The sequence below is a fragment of the Balaenoptera borealis genome (assembly GCF_965194805.1).
Source record: "Balaenoptera borealis genome assembly, chromosome: 16".
Lineage (NCBI taxonomy): Eukaryota > Metazoa > Chordata > Mammalia > Artiodactyla > Balaenopteridae > Balaenoptera > Balaenoptera borealis.
The window spans coordinates 75764994-75784972 of NC_138872.1; the positions used below are offsets into that span (position 1 = coordinate 75764994).

At 44.5% G+C, this 19979-nt stretch overlaps 1 protein-coding gene across 5 annotated transcripts in view; it reads right to left on the reverse strand.

The window, feature by feature from the left end:
- AUTS2 (activator of transcription and developmental regulator AUTS2) overlaps positions 1-19979 on the reverse strand; it is a 1115781-nt gene that overhangs the window by 69392 nt on the left and 1026410 nt on the right. For all 5 annotated transcript variants that reach the window (XM_082358516.1, XM_082358515.1, XM_082358514.1 and 2 more), the window contains one exon: positions 16570-16621. In XM_082358516.1, coding sequence (XP_082214642.1) covers positions 16570-16621 — 52 coding nt within the window. The remainder of the gene's footprint in view (positions 1-16569; positions 16622-19979) is intronic.

Below are 19979 nucleotides of genomic sequence, written 5' to 3' on the forward strand. Positions count from 1 at the left end.
CACAGAGCCAAAGCCCAGCACCAGGTGGGGGTGGTTGGGAAGGGTTTGAGGCTCTTCAAGATTGAAAGTTCCACAGAAAATGGATGAATAGCAGGGATTTCTCTTTTTTTCCCCCCCTTTTTCTTTCTTTTATTTATTTATTTTTAAAATTAATTTTTATTGGAGAATAGTTGCTTTACCATGTCGTGTTAGTTTCTGCTGTCCAGCAAAGTGAATCAGTTATATGTATACATATATCCCCTCTTTTTTAGATTTCCTTCCCATTTAGGTCACCACAGAGCATCAGGTAGAGTTCCTTCCCTGTGCTATACAGGAGGTGCTCATTAGTTAGATTTCTTGTACTTCTGCCACCAGAAACTCAAGGTTGGGCTATGGGTTTATAAAGGACCAGCCAACAAGCAGCACTCTCTCACCGGGAAACCCATGTCCTCTCCCTGCCACGTACAAATACACATCCCACCTAAGAGTGCTTTACAACATAAAGTGACAGGTTCTAGACAGTCAAAAAGAGAGAGGACAGTTTTAATAACTTCGCTAAGATTTCCAGTCCTCTCTGCTGTCCCATCACTTGAAATTCCTTTACAGGTTTACCCGTTTACTTTTTTTTAAAAATAAATTTATTTATTTTTTATTTTTATTTTTTTATTTTTGGCTGCGTTGGGTCTTCGTTGCTGTGCGTGGGCTTTCTCTAGTTGCGGTGAGCGGGGGCTACTCTTCGTTGTGGTACACGGGCTTCTCATCACGGTGGCTTCTCGTTGCGGAGCACGGGCTCTAGGCGCACAGGCTTCAGTAGTTGTGGCACGCGGGCTCAGTAGTTGTGGCTCGTGGGCTCTAGAGTGCAGGCTCAGTAGTTGTGGCGCATGGGCTTAGTTGCTCCACGGCATGTGGGATCTTCCTGGACCAGGGCTTGAACCCGTGTCCCCTGCATTGGCAGGTGGATTCTTAACCACTGTGCCACCAGGGAAGCCCACCCGTTTACTTTTGATTAGGCGTCACTATAACGTTCTAATTCTTTAACTATATCAAGTTGAGCTGTGTGCGAGGCTAAGGCAAATGCCACACTAAGTCTTCCACAACATCACGTGGCTGATAGATCTGACATAGGCTGCAAGGAAGGTGCTCCCCACTTCTGCTGTGTTCAGTGTCTCCCTCAAGGTTCCCAGGCTAGAACTGCAGAACCAGTATTTCTTCCCAAACAGACTACAGACAGTTCAAGAAATGTGTTGTCAACAGGAGGTATTTTTTAATTTACCAAACCAAAGGCTGGGCTGGCACAGTGGGAAGAGCAGAAGATCAGGAGGCCGGGGAAACTGCGACACAAGAACGGGCTCTGTCCCTTACCGTCACAGGGCAGTGTTCTTACGTGTGAAACACCTACGTGGCTGCGCCACCACATGAACTAAACAGATCAGCATACGGAGATCCCAGGCATGCAGTCGGCACCCAATACACGTGGGCAGCCTCCTGTTCCTCTCCTGGAAAATACCCGCTTGGGATCATCAGATTATCTAATAAGGCCAAATGGGCTGATTAGATCAAGTGAGATTCAGACTTTATTTTCTTTCATCAACTCAGACTCTCTGGTTATAACCTAAATCCCAAGGTCTGAAATAGTTTTTAGGATGTTGCATTTTAATTGCTGAGGTTCAACCATCAGAAATTGAGCCCCTACTGTATACAAAGCACGCTGCTGGTTACCGTGGAGGGGGGGGGGTAGGAGTTCAAAGAGGGGAAGACAGCTTCATCTGAGTTCTAGTAAGAAAGGCAGGATGGGCCAAGTGTTCAAATCTTGGGAAGGTGGAGTGCCTCCCAAGGATGGAGAAGCGCTGGAGGATGTGGCATTTGAGCAGAGCTGTGACGGACAGGTAAGACTTTAAATTTACACACACATATGTGTGTGTAAACCCATTTGATGCCTTCGGGTAGCGTTCTAATTTTTAGACATTTTGTCTCTTCCACTGATAAGCACAAACCATGTGAGAATTTAACTCAGTGAATTAAAAACATGGGTTAGATCTATCGTAAGAAAAACACAAACAGAGAAGGGTACAGATGTGTTAGTAAAACTCCTGATTGGGCACCAACTTCTTGCTCTGATAACTTGCAACTAAAAAGAAGGAATTAAGCATTTATTTTGCTTTTCCTTTGATTATATTTGAGGGTAACCAAAGAACTCTAGATGATGAAGGAAAGCTCATTGTACAGAAGAATTTCAGCCAATAAATGTGGAGGATGGTGGAAAAGCCACCGTTTTACCACTTCTAATGAAATGCTGGATCAGGCGAGGATCAGCAATGCATGAAACCATTAGATGAAAGGCTGATGAGGAACCTGACAATGCAGGTATCAGGCTGCCACAACCTCAGCTTCCTGCACGATCCTGGCGTCACTGATACTCGGCCATCCACACACTGTCGAGTACCCAGGTGTGAGGCGACATGAAGCTTACTGCGATGCCTACAGAGTTCACTTGCCAAAACGTCTAACCCGAATCTAGTCAAAGCTCTAGGGTCAACTTCCATTTACAGCAAAGATGAGGGACCGAGGAATAAACTAAATGACACCACAAGGGCTTCCAGAATGTGGGACAGTTAACGAAGGGCTTCCAGAATGTGGGACGGTTAATGAACAGCTGACCTGGTTTCTGCAACAAGTCACTGACTTGAAGTGAATGGGAGGCTGGGGAGAGGGTGATGGCTCTCGATTAAGACAAGTAATACTCGACCCTGGTTTGTATCCTGATGGAACAGGTCATGTAAAATGACACTTGGGAGACAATGAGGGAGATGGGATTATAGCGGGGTATTGGGTGACACTGAGGAATTATCGTTTGTTATTGTGATAACGGGATGTGCTGATGTAAAATAAAAATTTTAAACAGATGTGCACTGAAGTATGTAGGGGTGAAATGACACGATGCCTGACATGTGCTTTAAGATATCCTATCACCTAAAAACAATCATGGCAAAATATTGATAAATATGAATCTGGATAATGGGTACATGGTAGGGGAGGTCATTCTAACGTTTTCTATGTTTAAATAAGTTTGACAATGTCAATTTTTTAAAAAGCTCCTGATGTGGATCCGTGGTAACACTGAATTCACTTTCATATGTACATTTCATTTCCCATGTAAAGACACTGGATTTTGAACTGATACTCAGATGTTCACTGAATGAGTGGGAAAGGCATTTAAAAGAGTTTTCCTGTAGAAAGCCTTCACACACATGAATCCCAAAGTGTGCTCCAGGTACCAGAAGCATTGGTATCACCTGATTACTTGTCAGAAATGCAAGAACCCTCACTGAGTTCTTGAGGCTCACCCAAGACCCACTGCATCAGAAACTCTGTGGTGGGACCCAGCAAGGTGTATCTTAAGCCCTCCAGGTAATTCTGATGCAGGCTCCAGTTTGAGAGCCACTACTTCAACACACTGAGTCTTGGGAGATGCCTCTTCTTGAAGGACACCTAAAAAAGCTTTAATATTTAGGTACTACATTTTGGGGGAAAACCCAGCTTAGAGATAATTTTATAGACTTAAAACATTATAATATTTTGCATGGATGGGAAAAAATATTTCAAAACACTGCTGTCCATCACTCCACATTCCCGGCTATTGAAATTTAAAAAAGAATTTACGCGGCGCTTTGTTTACAAAATAGTTACTGGTCATCACGGCACGTTTGTGCAGGACGTGGGTGTTTTGTGTTGTGATGACCCTTCATACAGATGGCCAGCAGGCGTTTGTCAACCAGGAACCAGATGGAACAGTTTGTCTTTGAGAAGCAGTTGAGAGAGTTAGCTCAGTGGGCTACGGTGTAGCATTGGCCCAAGGTCAGGGTTCCAAACCCCACTTAGATCAGACAGCTTCACTTCATAATGTAGCCCTAACTACAGGCCTAGCATCTATATGGCACCACATGCAGGAGGAGCCCTGTCCACCAGGCTAGAGAGAGTGGGAGGACTGCAAATCCAGGGTGAGGAGGACAGCTGAGTCCAATGGTAGGACCACAGAGTTACTTTCAACAGATCCAGTGCATCTGCTATCACAAATAAATAAATACAAAGGCTGCCCCACAATGAACAGACTTATTCCCTGGTCAACAGGAGTATGGATTTCACCCAGGGATTCATGGGTCATCTGAGCATTTACAGAAACCTCACTGCCACCTGTGCTTCCTTGATCTTGTCCAGTGGCCATCGACATCAGAAGCACCTGGAAGGCTTGGTCAAAATGGGCTACTGGGCCACGGCCCTGGCGTTTCTGACTCTGTAGGAGATTCTGCACATTTAACAACTACTCAGGGCATGCTGATATTGCTGGGCCAGGGACCACACTTTGAGAACTGCTTTCTAGACTTGATCCTGCACCTGAATTCCACTGGATTCATTCCTTTTCATGGCGAGTTAGTTCCTTATCATCAGAGACTTTGCCTTCCCCATAGTCTACAAAACTAAGTATTGGGCTCGGAAAACCAACCTGTGACACATCAAGAAGATGAGGTGGGCGTAGACTTGAAATGCAAAAGTTCTTTAAGCATGTCGGGCTGGGCCAGTGGCAGCAGGGCCTTGGTCCCATCCTCAAAAGCTGACACTGTATTCCTGCAGCCCTTTCTCAGATGAATTCTACAGAACAACAGAGAAGACCCAGGTGCATGTGTGCGTGCGTGCGTGCGTGCGTGTTCCCAGGCCAGCTCCGGCCACACGTGCACACGGTCCCCAGCACTTGAGACTCCTCTCTCCCCAGGCCAACCTTACCTGCCTGCCACCCTCCCTGTGCTAGGATGTCAGTTGTTCACCTGTACGGAAATGACAGCTGCTTGTCACGGTCTACATGAGAGGCCTCTCTTGCCGCGGTAACTAGCACGCCATTTCCAAAGCTGTCATTCTCTGGTGTCAGCACAACCCACTGTTCAAAGATTTGCTGTGACATGAACCAGGCAGCGCCGGGACTGTCATTGTCACGGACTCCTCTGTGCTCTGACACCGATGGCAGCTGCTCGGCGCCCAGGGTTTGTTTCACCCAATTATTTGTTTGTCACTTGGAAGCCCAAGATGTCGAGCAGGTACTGGAGAGGTATTTTTGGCCTGATGCACCGGCAGAAAGCATAATGAGGCCCTCAGGTGAAGGTCTATTTAGTCAGTTAGGTGGTCGGATGATGAGCAGCTGAGAAGCCGGAGTAGCAATTAGGATATTTGAATAAGATAAGATACCTGGCAGGGTGCTGAGAAGGCTCAGAAAGTCCGCCTTAACTTTTAAAATGCTGAAAAACCCTCAGAGTAGGCAGTTTTCAAGTTTGTCCTGGAGCGAATACGGGAGGAGGAGGAGACAGGAGAGCTCCTTCCTCCACCCAGAGGCCCTGAGAAGGAAAGGGCTGAAACCAGGCACCAGCCTGTCCCAAAGGTGTGTCCTGGGCGGGTGAGGTTCTGGCCAACCAGGGGTCCTGGGTCATCTGGGCAAATATCAGTTGCCCCTGGGAGGCGAGGCCAAAGTGGAGATGGAGCGCCATCTTCTAACCAGTTCTCCCCAAGTTTCCTATTTAAGTCAGGGCTTTGCACTTCCCACGGGAGCAGAAATGAAATTGATGTGATGTCTAACATCTTGGGAAAAGGCCATTGAACAGGGCAATGTGGCCCCTACAGCCAAGTGCAAAAACCAAACCCACATCATTTAGTTTGATCAGACATTTGACCAAAGCCCACAGCAGCAGCGCCCCTGCTTCTAATCCAGGAATCGGTGTCTCAGACTCTCAGTGTCTCATCAGTGGCGTTCTTCCTTTCCACAGCCATCAGTCTCAGAAAATAAGGGCGACGGTCCAGACAAACTGAATTCTCCTGAACAACAGGCGATGGACGTGTTAACCATAAAATGAACACAGCACTTCCTTGAATGCACTCACAGTTTTAGTCTGTGCCAGCTCTTGGGCAATGGTAAGACACTGAAAGTACTGTTTCTTTACTCTGAAACAAACCTTTCCCCAAGAGACACGAGAAGCCTGTGAAGAAAGCTAAAATCCAGCAAACAGCAAGTGCCGTACTGGGAGAAGAAGTTGATATTATCACCACCTCGTAGCAAATGAAAAGTAGGAAGGAAGATTGCTTCAGTCAAGGAGGCCTAGATTAACTTTTGAAGAAGCAGAGCTCTGATGAATTGCTTGGTGCAGACTCTGCTGACAGCTGAAAACAGATGGCGAGGTGGTGACATTCTCTTGATGATCGAGAATGGTCCATCTAAGCCTCGTTTCAATTCACAGTTGGTAAAATGAGTCACTCTAGAAAAAGACGCCTCTTGCCAGCTTGCCTCCGGGCTCTCCAAGGCAGGGCCTTTCTCTGCTGTGGAACCCTCAGCCCTACCTTCTTCTAACCCGTAGCAATCCCGGCCTTGGAACCGGTCAGTCATTCAAGTCAAGTACAAGGGAACCGGCAGCTAGGTTCTCTATACTCTGGGCTTTTATAAACACTTACTAAGCAGATAAAACACCTCTTTTAACACCACTCCAAATACAAACCCGCAGAGGAAGAGGACTCTGCATTGTTATTCTAATTCTGGAGGGAGGTTAATACCTAACAGCTGGTAGCATCTCTCTCTCTCCCCTCCCCTCCCGCTCCCCCCTGAGGCTCCACCCCTTCCTGCCTCTCAGATGCTTCCAATAGAGATGGAATCTCCAGGGGTGAAGAGAGGTTTCTGCCGCCCTATCCTTGCTCATAAGTTCAGGACTGAAGTCATGACACTCCTGCCAAATGCAAGTGTCCACAGTCTCATTCACAGCTCTCTGGGAAATATATGCCCTCTGCACAAGCTTCAGGCTCTAGAAGGACCTAGAACACTCCAAAGCAAACTCTGGCCTTTGGACCAGGATGGGATCTTGGAGTCTACCCAACTTTCTCAAGTTAACGAGAAAACCTCGTCTAATAGAGTGATATGCTCGTGGTTACAAGCAGCCCAGCTCAGACTTGAGCCTGGATCTTCTATAACTAAAAGCTGTGGTACATCCTGCCACCTCCGCGCAGTATGCCAACCTGGCAAACATTTAAGCAACAAAATCTAACTGAGGAAACATGAAATCAAGAGGCCCTATTGAGAGGCGATACACAGACCTTTACAATTCTCCCCCAAATCTTTTCAATAGCTTAACTAATTTAACAAAAAAGACAGCATCAATTTTTACAACGGAAAGTTCTAAGGGGCAGGTTTTAGTCTCACTGGGAGCACAAGCTGGCACATGTGTGCCCCCAGAGCCCCCCTCTGAAAGGGTGACATTGTCTGCAGTCTGAGGGCTGGTCTGTTTCTGGTTTGCTGACCCGTCAGGGCTCACCTTGGCTCAGCTTTTCCCTCCTAAAAAGGTCTTAAGGCTTCTTTCCCATTACACCATTTAAAAAGTCTCTTTTCGAATCTTAAAATATATTAAACTCTTATGCTTCTGGTCATTATGTTTAATGGGATCTGTTCACTGCTGTATCTCCTGTGCTTTTTACGGAATCAGCGCTCAATAATGATTTTTTTAAAGATTTTTTTTGATGTGGACCATTTTAAAAGTCTTTATTGAATTTGTTACAATATTGCTTCTGTTTTATGTTTTGGTTTTTTGTCTGTGAGGCATGTGGGGTCTTAGCTCTCCGACCAGGGATCAGACCCACACCCCCTGCATTGGAAAGCGAAGTCTTAACCACTGGATGGCCAGGGAACTCCCTCTGTAATAATTGCTGAACAAAAGAATTCATTTCAATATGGCTTCCACTTTCTGCCAACTGAAGGAGGAAACGGAATGAACCCTGACATCATTCACTTCGCAAATGACAAATCCGACCTCAGAGGAAGACTCCTTGTCAAACCCAAGTCGATGGATGAAGTTCATGGATAAAGAAGCCCTCAGAGATCAGCCCAAGAAGTCCAGCACAGGACAGTCCACACTTGGAAAAATCAAAAACTGATATAAAACGAAAGGAATTACATGGCTGGGCTTCTGGTGAGAGGAGCTTTACTATGGAAAAGCCTTCCCCGGCTGTAAACACATAATGAGAAAATGATGTAATCTTGGCTAAAATTAGGTTTCAGTGTTACTCTTCTGAGGGATGTGAAAGGTGATAGATAAGAGGGGGAAATGTTTTCCAAGTGGGTTTTAAAGGCATCGCAATCTAACCGCCTCCCACATCAGCCTATTAACACGCACACTTGAGACATTTCCCTCTCCAAAAGGACTCTTAGAGAAAGCAATGATGTGCTCTCCACCTCCTCCTCTATAAGACAAGGTTTATGAGGGTCAGAAAAGATTTGAGCACCCACAGAACATTACTCCTTATTTAACTGGCGCCCCTCCCACCTCGGCATGGACTGGCCTCATGCTTACATCATTGGTTGCTAGGGAAATGCCCCTGCTGGAAAATCCTAAATCACTTCTAATAAAATCTGGCTGAAGAGTAACAATCGGTCCACTTACAGGCACAAGAATGGGCGTGGAGAGTGGAAATATGGAAACACGTCTTAGTAGCAGGGAAGGAAATCAGAGACGTCTGAAGTTGAGCATCGCTGCAATGCGGTCACCGTGATGCTTTTGGCAGCACCTGCTCAGATCACGGTGGGCATCCTGGAATGCCAGGAAGACCTGGATGAGACCCCCCCACTGTCAAGAGAGTGTTCCTACTAACCTCCAGGGAACACAGAATACTTTGGAACAGCACGGTGGAAAAAGTCCTAGGGACTTGTTCTGGCCAATGAGATGGCTGGAAATGCCCAACACCACAACCAAGCTGAAACTTTAAAGAGGTGTTCTATGATTCTGTCTCTACTCTTTTCCTTTTACTAAGATAACCACGATGAGGGCTGCTTCTCTAGCCTGGGTCCCAGAATAAAAACAAGGGGAACCACAGCTGGTCCGCAGCTGACACCTGATACGAGACCTTTGTTGCTGTAAGCTCTTCAGCATAATGTGCCAAAGCAGATGAACAGAGGCCCTATTAAGGGATACAGAAGGGCAAAGACATCTCTCCAGAACAGCCATGCCAGTGCACTGGGTGCTGAACAATGGTAAAAGATTTATAAGAGGGACTTCCCTGGTGGTGCATTGGTTAAGAATCCGCCTGCCAATGCAGGGGACACAGGTTCGAGCCCTGGTCTGGGAAGATCCCACGTGCCACTGAGCAACTAAGCCCGTGCGCCACAACTACTGAGCCTGCGCTCTAGGGCCCGCGAGCCACAACTACTGAAACCCATGCGCCTAGAGCCCCTGATCCGCAGCAAGAGAAGCTACCACAGTGAGAAGCCTGCGCACCGCAACGAAAAGTAGCCCCCCGCTCGCTGCAACTAGAGAAAGCTCGCGTGCAGCAACGAAGACCCAACGCAACCAAAAATAAATAAATTTTAAAAAAGTATTTATAAGAGAAAAGCACGTGGAACATGGCAGCTCTTTGCCCTAAGCTATTCTAGTGAACCCAATATTAAATTTTATTTATTCATTTATTTATTTTTTGGCCGTGTGGCTTGTGGGATCTCAGTTCCCCGACCAGGTATTGAACCTGGGCCACGGCAATGAAAGCCCGGAATCCTAACCCCTAGGCCACCAGGGAACTCCCAATACCAATTTTTCAACTCCTGGATTCAGTTAACGCTGAGAGGTTTGCGCAAATGGAGAACTCTGCACATCACACACACAGTGACCTGACAGAGCACTCCCCTAAGGATTGGCCCCTTCCACTCCTACACACAGGCTTCAGGAATCAGTGAGAAAGCATTTCTAGGAGGGGAACCAGAGGCACAGCCACTTATGGACAGCTTTCCATTTGGAGGTAAAATGAACCTCCAAATACCAGTTGATGGGCCACCTTACATAAGCAGGCTTTAGAATGCACTTTCCCAGCAAGTCCAGACACCCAGGCAACTGATGGAAGTCAAGTCTATGGGTGGGGTGGGGGAGTGGTATAGAATATCTGAATTCGGGCCCAGGATCTCTTTGGTGAATTCACGAAGTGGGTCCTCAACTGAGAGCCACTTCTACTTTCTTAAAGCATAGACTGGGCAAGCAGGTAAAAGATTTTGATGGTTGCCCCAGGCTAAATCAAAGACAGCTGAGCAAAAAGTTCAGGCACCATGAAATTAATAAAATCCCTGTTGCACCCGCTCCACCATAGGTTCAAGAATAAACTGGTAAAAATTCGAAATGCACGGAGATTACTTGAGTGGGAATCAATCATTCCTCCACTGAAAAATTTTGACATTTCCTTATACAGCATATTCACTGGATTCATAATTCACCAAAGTTGCTTCCTGAGACTGAGCATTGCTGGACTTTCTGAGTAATTGAGACAAATTTTGTTTGTTAAATAAATTCCGGGCAAGTGCATATTTGACTTACGCACAGGAAAGGAAAGAATTCTTATGTAAGCTGCAACACAATAGAGTTTTATCTTATCTGAGGAACTTATTGCCGCTCGCCTGTGTGTGTTTTACTGCCAAAATAAAATAAATTGAATCAGCTCACACATGATAACATGCTCTTTCCTAACTCATACTAATTGCCTGGCTAATTGATGTTTGTTGAACTTTCTCCATTTCATTGAGTGATTAGGTACAAAGCTAACAGTTGACATCTGTAGGCGCTTAACTGGCGTCTGTAATTACTGTTAATGTTAAATAATTGTTAGTTAATTGGAGTGGTAACTGAGTGAATGGAATCCAGATTGTGAAGCAAAAAGAAACCTAGTTAAATAAACATACATTTTCAGAGAAAACAACATTTTTGTGCAGTTGTCAGAAACCAGAAATAATCCAGAGGCCATGGGATAGCCACCGGCTTCCTCCATGCAGGAAACTCTCCAGGCCTGAGGCTGACCCCGTGCACTTGAAGGTTGTTACCAGTGAGGAGGCCCTTTGTCATTTAACGGTTCTCATTAAAGACTCTCCAGAACTGATCTGATATTTTTTGTGCCAAGTGTCTACTATGAATGTAGACTACTTTCTGAGACAGCGAATTTGACATCATTGCCTAAACGAAGCACTAAATATGAACAGAATGAAAAGTGATGCTGATCAACATTCAAGCTTCTTTGCTAATATTGCCAAGTATGGAGAAAAGTCTTTCCAAGAACAGCAGCAATCAATCAATAAAGTAAGGGAAGAGCTTTTTAGTGGGCTCAGAAATAAACAGTGGCAATGTGATCATCCGACTAAAAGAATGTCACCCTGTAATCTGCTCCAGCTCACAGAGGCGCTCAGGACCAGGAGATCTGGCCTACTTTTATCTGGAAAAGTGGCATCGCTGTCAAAGTTCTACTCCAAAGACACCATCAAGATCAATTCAAATGCTCGGAATACCTTCCACCCCTTGAGCTAAAATTCCAGTAAGGGGATCCAACATTTACCCAGGATTCCCCACCATACTCACGAACAAGGTCAGGGAGAGACCAGGTAGCAGTTGATGGAAAAATATCTGGAGGGAAACACTTTCTGACCACATGGAATCTTTTTAGACCCTTCCCGGTGGTTTCACACTAAGAATACAAGGCTTCTGTTTCCAAGAATTCTCAAGGAATAATTCTATACAACAAATTCTGTATGTAAGAGTCTGGCTCCTACAGGAAGGTCAATTTCCATAACAAAAGGAGCTGATTACGTGTTCTCTGAAGTGTGGAGTAGGAGGGAAAACCCAACTACTCACAACTCCTTTGTCTTGAATCAAGCACCAATTACCCTTCAATAGTATTTCCCCCCTATCAGACATCTCTATCCTCTAAAGACCCAAGAAAACGCTCTGAAACTACAAAAAGGATCCAGAGAAGGAAAAATAAAGAATGAGTGACAGTGCAACTTTCCCTTATGTAGGATTTAAGACAGTACAAAAATGGGACTAATTTATAGAGGCTAAAATGGGCTCAGTTTACTCTTCTGCACGTGGGGAATAAGCTTTATGTCATGTTCTCCTTACAAGGAAACCCAAGACACTACAAGGAATTGTAAAATGGTCTCCATATTTTTATTATAATTGGATTTTAAACTCTATATCTTTTTTTTTTTTTTTTTAAAGAAAGCTATCCCACACTCAATTGCATTGTTTTCACTTACGTAGAAAGCACAGAATTGTTTTAGGGGAGGGGCCCTGGTGGTAACATAACTCTTACCTTTACTTGTCACCAAACCAAGGAATTCCCCCTTTATGTCTAAACTCGATGAATGAAGTGAGATCATCGCCATGAAAGATTTTATTACGTACTCAGTTGCTGAACCTAAACCCACCAAGCAGCATCTCTAGTAACTTTTTTCTCACTTCATCTCAAATCTCAACCAATTTTTTAGCCAGGTTTTCCTTCTATGCTGGTGATAAAACCATATTGTCAAAGATACCCAAAAGCCCTACTGATCTAAAGGCTCCAACCTCATCTGTGTCCCATGGAAACCCTCAGCACAAAATCGACCCCAAGAAGAGGCCTGTGTGTCCACTAGTAGGTCTGGTGGGGCCTGGGAAAGGAAAACCAGCCCTGGTCGGAGAGAGCTCAAGGTGGCCCCAGTGTTCCGTCTGGCACTCATCATGGTGAGTGAGTGTCCACCAGAGTCCCCATGGCTGACCTGGGGGAGGGGAGGTGGGGTCCTACCCGGGAGGGTGGGTGGCTGGTCCTTTGCTGTATACGTTTCAGTAGACGGGGGTGCTCACGGCAGAAGGGAGCACCAATCAGGGGCCTCATCCCTACCCGGGTCATTCCCCACCCCAGCTATTTGGAAACACGCAGCTCTCCCACAGTTAGCTCAGGGCACCTCTCCCCAGGAGGGCCGACATTACCACGAGACGAAGGTGAAGGCCAGAGAAGGGGTGAGAGTGATGGGGTGAAGTACACCACCTGGCCCCTCTCATCTGCAACTTGCCTTAGCTGCAGGACAGATCCTGGAAAAGAGGCAATTCAGGGCCTTTTCTCTACCCCTAAACTAGACCGTGGACCTACACCAGGGCTGGCAGGATAGTCATGTCTACTAAGTACTCATTTCCTGCATTTCTGCCTATATATGAAAGTGGCAAAACCCCTGAGAAGTAGAACCGAGAGTAGGTAAAGAAGGGTTATAAATACTGGCTGGACACACTGAATTGACTGACGAGTTAGTTCCTTTTAAGGATAAACAGTCTAGAATTTGGGGTACAAATCCTACTGCTTCTACAGCAGTTCAACCAACTCAATATGGACAAGAACTTAGTCTCTCTCTGTGTGTCTCTGTCTCACTGGGAAAATTAATTTTTTCTTTGGCAGATGGTTGAGTCACAAAGACAGAAGGATTCATAAAATTCACATGAACATCCTGTAAACATTTAAACACATAAAGATTAAATAAGGCAACCATGACCTTGATTAAAGTTAAACTATTTTTTTATGTCTCCAACCCTAAGCCCTGCAACTTGGAGGTTCATCTCCCCGCCCCTCTGGACAAGGTCAATTCTCACTGGGCATGTTGTGTGTACATGCAAGCATGCACCGTTTGATTAATTTGTTTCAAAGTGGGAAATAAAAGGCGTCAGAAGGAAACAACGATTCGGAACACCTAAACACAAAAATCTTGCTGGTCCTCTATTAAACTGGACAGACTCTACAACACAGAGAGAGTCCAAATAAAATCAAACAGGCAGAAGGGATATAAAATGTGTTCATGGCACCTACTCTGCTTCAGCCCCTCCCCCCTTCCCCAGCTAACTGTTTTATCCCCACCAGAGATGTCGGCCCAGGACTAGGTTTTGCCATGATTGAAAATTCTGACCTAAAGAGGCGAAATGACTTACTCCAGCTCACCAACAGACTGACGGGACTTGAGGCACAGCCCCTGCTGCTTCAGCCAGAGCCGCATCCCCCAACCGCCCAGCCCGACATCAAAGCTGCGCATCCCCCCGCCCGCCGGGCCGGCCCCACCACAATCAGCTTGTGAGATTAGCACTGCCCTCCCACAGTGAAATTTTATGGACCGAATCTGCCTGCCACCGGGCTCCGCAGCGTAATCTCGCCAGCAGCTGAAAGCCACACTTCTGGAAGGCCAGGGCCCGGTGGGGCTCCTGAGAGGGAGAGGTGATGTGTAGCTTTAAACATCTGGAGGAGGAGGAATACACGTGTCAGCTTCCCTGCACTTCTGTCAGACTGTTCAATAAGCCGAGGCTTTGAAGATCTTCCCAGTGGTGTTTGTTACCTGGTATAAATTTGCCCTTTCTTACATTGCTTTTTATTGCTCTTGGCTAAGAATACTGGACAGAGACGGGAGACCTGACTTGCAGGCGGGCAGGCTGCTTTGCAGGAGAACTTGAACTTGATGTGCATGAAACTGACAGTTCCTTGAAGGCCTTGTCAACCATCCATCCAGTAAACACTGCCACTACCCAGAGTAAAAACAGACCTAAACCCACATGCACATAGCAAGACTCTCTGCACCTGTCTTGAAGCAATTATTGACATGATCACTATACAATGAATCTCTTTTTTGAACTTGTTTTCCTGATATTTAGCAGTTTGAATACTAATCCCCTTAACAAAACTGCCCCCATGCTTCCCCCCTCCCAGGCCCCCCCTTAATCTCTTTCTCTCCAGGGAGGACGGCGGGTGCTGGATACCAGTCCGTCTACTTTGCAGCACCTGGATTTGCATTGATTCCGGCTCTTGTCATTCATGTTACCAAGAGGAATTAGCATAAGGCATTAAGGGGAAACTCTGGAGGAGAAAAGAAAGGCCATTTTGATGGAAATAAGGGGCAAAGGAATAATCTGCCATCAACTAAAATGCTTATTTGTGTATGGTTTCCCAAGCAAAGCTTAGCAAAAAGCCTATGTTGATTTTAGTGTACACAAAGAAACCTTAATCCTTTCAAGGCAACTAAATCACCCCCAGAAAAGCAGCTCAGAAAAAAGGCACCCTGTCAGGATGACTATTCACAACCAAATAGATGCCACAAATCACACTCTGTAAGTAAACAAAAATAAGAATGTGGGAGAGTTTGATTGGAAAAGGGAGAGGGGCCAGAGGAGCAGGAGGGAAGAGGCAGAGGGGCGAGGATGATGGTCGGCATCAATCACTCCTCCTCGGCCCTGAAGGGAGCCTTTCAGCCCCAGGAGGGCAGCGGGGCCTGAATGCAGGTCCCAGAGCCAACTCTCCTGCCAGGCCTGCTCCCAGAGAGGGCAAGCACATTCCAAAACTTTACAGCAAGTTAGCAAAAGAGAGACACAGTCATGTGGGCTGGAGGTCCTGGGGAGGGGGTGGGGCAGGGTGCCACTGAAACACAGAGGACCTCCTTTTGGTGAACTGTCCTGCCTCAGGCTCCTCCTCCTCCTATTTTGCAGGGACACACGACCATCTACCCAACCTCTTCCCTCGTCAAAATGAGCAATAAACAATTATGTATCTTTCCATTTGAGCCCTGTACGCTGTGAACTGCAGCGTATCTTCTTTTATTGGGCTTTAGCATTATGGACAACAAATTTATACAAACTTTCAGTCCATCAAAATATATGATGAAACATAAAACTGGAATACTCCATTATGCAATAAAAGAGATAAAATTCAATATGACAATAATTCTGGGAGTAACAGCAATCACATAAGCATGTACACCTAAAGGGAACTCTAAACATAATGTACTATTTAAAGCTGCAGTTGGTTCAAGTTCTAAAATAATCTGGGCGCTCAAAATAACTGCACTTGGAAACATGTGTGACTAACCAGCTAGCAAAAATGCTAGCCAAGGCAACTATAGAATGCCAAGGTGGTTTCATATTTCACTTCATAAAGGCCCAACCCCGTTCAAGCTACCAAGTATCTTCCATGTAATACAGAACGAGACCACGACAGGACGCATACATTCTGTATTTAGCAATTACCACGCAAGCACCTACAACAGGCTCTATACAGCGGAGAGAAAGAGATCAAATAATTTATATGATTTATACCTTTCAAAGTATACACCATTGTAAAGCCCGTGATTAGAAGCTCCCTTAAATTTCATTATTTCCAACAATACTGCTACAAATGAAAACTGCCCAGAAACCTATTGGCAGTGATTTAAGATAAGTTTCCCCTTTATGTATTGCTATATCATTAGCCTCTCTTACTCTATATCGCAGTTTGGAAGAAAGTAATGGGATGGCACGTATTTAAATTTTGCCCTCTTGATGGTTTATTAATTTTACAGAAAGCCCACAGCAGAGTAAGGCTTGGTTTATGACCATAATGCTGTGAATACTAAACATGCACTGATTATTAGAGTCTGCAGTACAAATCAGCGATTTATCGTTCTCCAACTGCTGGGTAGTTGATAATAAGAAAGTTAAGGCATCTTAAGAACTATTATTCTCCATTACCACTTCCTACATTAAATGAAAGTCGCACAGACAGTAGTAATTTCTTAGTCAAATCAATTTAAGTAAGGATTCAATGTATTCTTTTAAAATAAACTGTTTTTGGATGCATCACAAAAGCACACAGATTCTGTCTCAAGCAAAAATACAAATTATGAACCGTAGCTCCAGAATGAAAAGGGAATGACCATTGTTCTTTATGCTTTCATCCCAACAACAGAGCAAATAGAAAAATAAGCTATTGCTCGGATTTAAGGAGTCTTACCTTTGTTTACAATAACAGTATTGAAGAGTTTTTCAGAGCTGGCATCTGAGGCCTGCAACACAAGAAGGGGAAAGAAAGCATTACTACTGTCATTAATTTTGTCATCACCATCATCATTACGATTATTTTAAATCAATTTTACTACGTTTTAGAAAAGCCTAAAAAGGAAAGTGGCAATTTCCCCCAATCCTCCATAAGGTGGTGCTGGTTGACTGCGTGAGCCAGACCTGCAGTGCAGCTATTTGCTGAGGGAAGAAAAAAATCTGATTTTAAAAACATGTCCTTATTAGACATATTATCTGTGCAAAACATATTTCTATGAGATGATACACAAAGCAATTCAGCTCATTCGCATAATGATTTTGCAATTTCATTGACAGATCATTATTTTGGAAACAGTACTTTTTTTGTATTTGCAGACATGCCATATTTTTCAATTTTCTCTCACAAACTAGAAATGCCTATTATTTAACGCTAAGCTTCTCCTCACTAAAAAGTGTCAACCAGCACTCCCTGAAATTCATTTTTAAAGATTTATCTGATGACCCCAAGATCCCTGCCCCCTGTGGTAACCAGGACGACCTTGGTGTTGAAATGAAAGCCAGCCGACCTGCCCAGCAACCCGACACTATACACACCATCAGCATTATTTCCTTTCCATTTTCTAGAAATCACGTCTGCTAATTATTACAGTGGCTCCAGGAACGTGAAATAAGCCTGTTTAAACAGCAAGAATACAGGCAATTTAAATTATACACTAATGTTCTGGAAAATCAACATGAAGTCTGTTTGGAGAAAAATGCTATAATGTTTCAGAAGCACTGTATTTCTAGAACTTGAAAAATTAAAAAATAAACTTAAAAATTAAGCAGCTCCATTATACAGTAATTTGATGATGTACATGCATTTAAAGTTATAATGGCTATATTATATTTATGCTCTTCTTGCTACCCAACCCTTGTAAGAAATCACCAGTCTTCACACTTTATGCACAGAAATGCATGTTTTGACAAAGTGAAGCAGAGAACGGTGAATAAATCTAGAAGAAATATAAGAAATAGCGTGCGGGGGAATCTGAAATACAACATATTCAGACTCTGGAGCTGGCTTTTGGGGACAAAGAAGATATTCAATTTAGTCTTTTTGTGTTATATTGATAAAGATGAGATATTCCAGAGTGTTATCTGGGGAACAAGTTCTAGTTCTCAATGCAAGTGATACAGAAAGACATAAAATATTGTTATGACTATTTTCCCCTTTATTTTAATTCTAATCTGCCTACTGTAAGCGTGATTCCAAAGATTAATAGATCAAGAAAAAAATGAATGTATAGTATGTGCAAAACAAGTGTTGAACTCTATACGTTTATACATAAGCAGTTTAAAATAAAACAAATCCTTGATAGATGTTTCCTTTTATTTTGCATGAATAAAAAATATGCTGAGGGCCTTCTTGACATTTTAAACATAATTAAATAAAACTGCATATTACAGTAGCTTTTCATAAAAATAAACCACCAAAAAAGTGTTGCATGGAGGGGGAAACAAGATATGCATTAAACAAATCAAGAATATTGAGTTATAGAAGCAAAAATTACAGGAATAGTGTTGTTATATTGTAATATTAAGTGAGATGTCTAGGAACACGAGTTTCCCAGCTAAAAACCTGGAGATAAGAGCATTTCACTATTCCTTGATGAAAAAGTGTCTCTTAGTTCAAACTGGAATGGCTACGGTAAATTCATGGCTTAAACTACAGTTGATATTTTTAAAAGGAAAAAAAAAAGGGGGGGGGCTGTTAATTCATTCTACCAAATTGAAAGAACCCCTGCAGATTTGGGGACTACCTATTAAAATGAGCCTAACTGGCCCAAAGCACTATAGAAACAAAGTACTGTACCGTCAATGCAAAAAGCATGGGTAAGGAGAGGAAAAGGTTCTTGATCCAGCTTTTATTTGCACTTGGGGTATGTGTGTGTGTTAGACGGGGAGAGAGAGAGAGATCAAACTGGACAGAAGCTGTAGGTGAAGAGGCCTTCTGGCTGTCTTGCACACCCTCCTGTGCCACCCTTGTCAGCTCCACTGGGCTCCACACCATATTCTCAAGTAGCCAGTTAAGTGATCCTTATGTCTGAAGCGAACTTAGAGGATGTGATTATACGATGCCAACCGGTAAGTTATTAAGGAAATGAGTCTGACAGGATATTCAGAGTGACTTAGGAGTAATGCTCTCCAATAAAAGCTTTTCCAGCCCTTTAATTTTCTGATACATGTCACAAAGCCGTTTTGTAACTGGGAAGGGGAAGGGGGGCGGGGGTCCTCAAAAAGGTCTCCATGGAAAAACACCCAAAAGAAAATGACAGCAGTGGGACTTAGGCTAATCATAAAATGATCTGGATCCCTTTTTCTCCCATCCAGGTGGTTACAACTATGGCTGGCCACTGTCCTGAAAAGTCAGAAAAGAGCTTCTCAGCCAAAGTCTTAAGCAGGAACTACAAGGAAATTCTTTGCTTTTTCTCGATGAACTTTCAAATTCAACTTGTGCTTTAAAGCATTTGTACAAATTTGTGGCTTCTTGGATCTTAATCTTTGGGGTGTTTTCTTTGTCATTGTTTTTTAGGGAAAAGTGTGAGATTCCTTATATTACCTGGACCATTTTCCTGGCTGATTTTTTTTTTTTAATCAGGGACGACTAATGGAAAAACGTGGTGAGCCAAGGGTTAGCCGGTGAGCACAGCTTTTCCTTCTCTCCTTCCTTAATACGGGGGCACCTTTACATACTAAAGATCTTTAGATTTTGCTCGCCATTTCACTTCATCCCCCTTCACTCGGTTTTGGAGGATGAGGGCGTGAAGTGGCTGCACCTAAAAATATTAGAAAAAAACAAAGCTCTCTTTTGGCTGCTTTTTATTTCGGGGGGAGGTAGAAGCAGATTTTTTAAAAAATACTAAAAAATTACTAGACGCCGTAGTTGATGTTTAAAGAAAAGTTAAATAAGTCAAACAGACTGAGGAAAGGAACACAGAGAATGAGGAAACGAAGAAAAGCCTTCCGAGCAGACAGGAGCGAGACGCGCGGCCGCTCGGGTTCGAGGTCCACCTTAATTCCCTTCGGCCGCGGATCCCGGACACGGCCCTCTGCACCCGCGCGAGGAGGGGCTTTCCAACAAGAAAAGAGAAACCTCCTCGAAACTTAAGCGCGAGTTCTTTCCCCAGCTGTCGCGATCCCGAGCCCAGATCTCCTTTCGCTTCCCTTGGCACCGCGTGCGGGCCAGGATCCCGACCTCGGCGTGGGGAAGCGGTACCCCGGGAAGCGGCAGCGAGCGCAGCGCCAAGGTCTCCAGCCCGAGCGGGCGCAGGCCGCGGCCCCAGCCGGAGACAGGCGGAGCCCCTCGGGGCGGGTGGCGCCGGG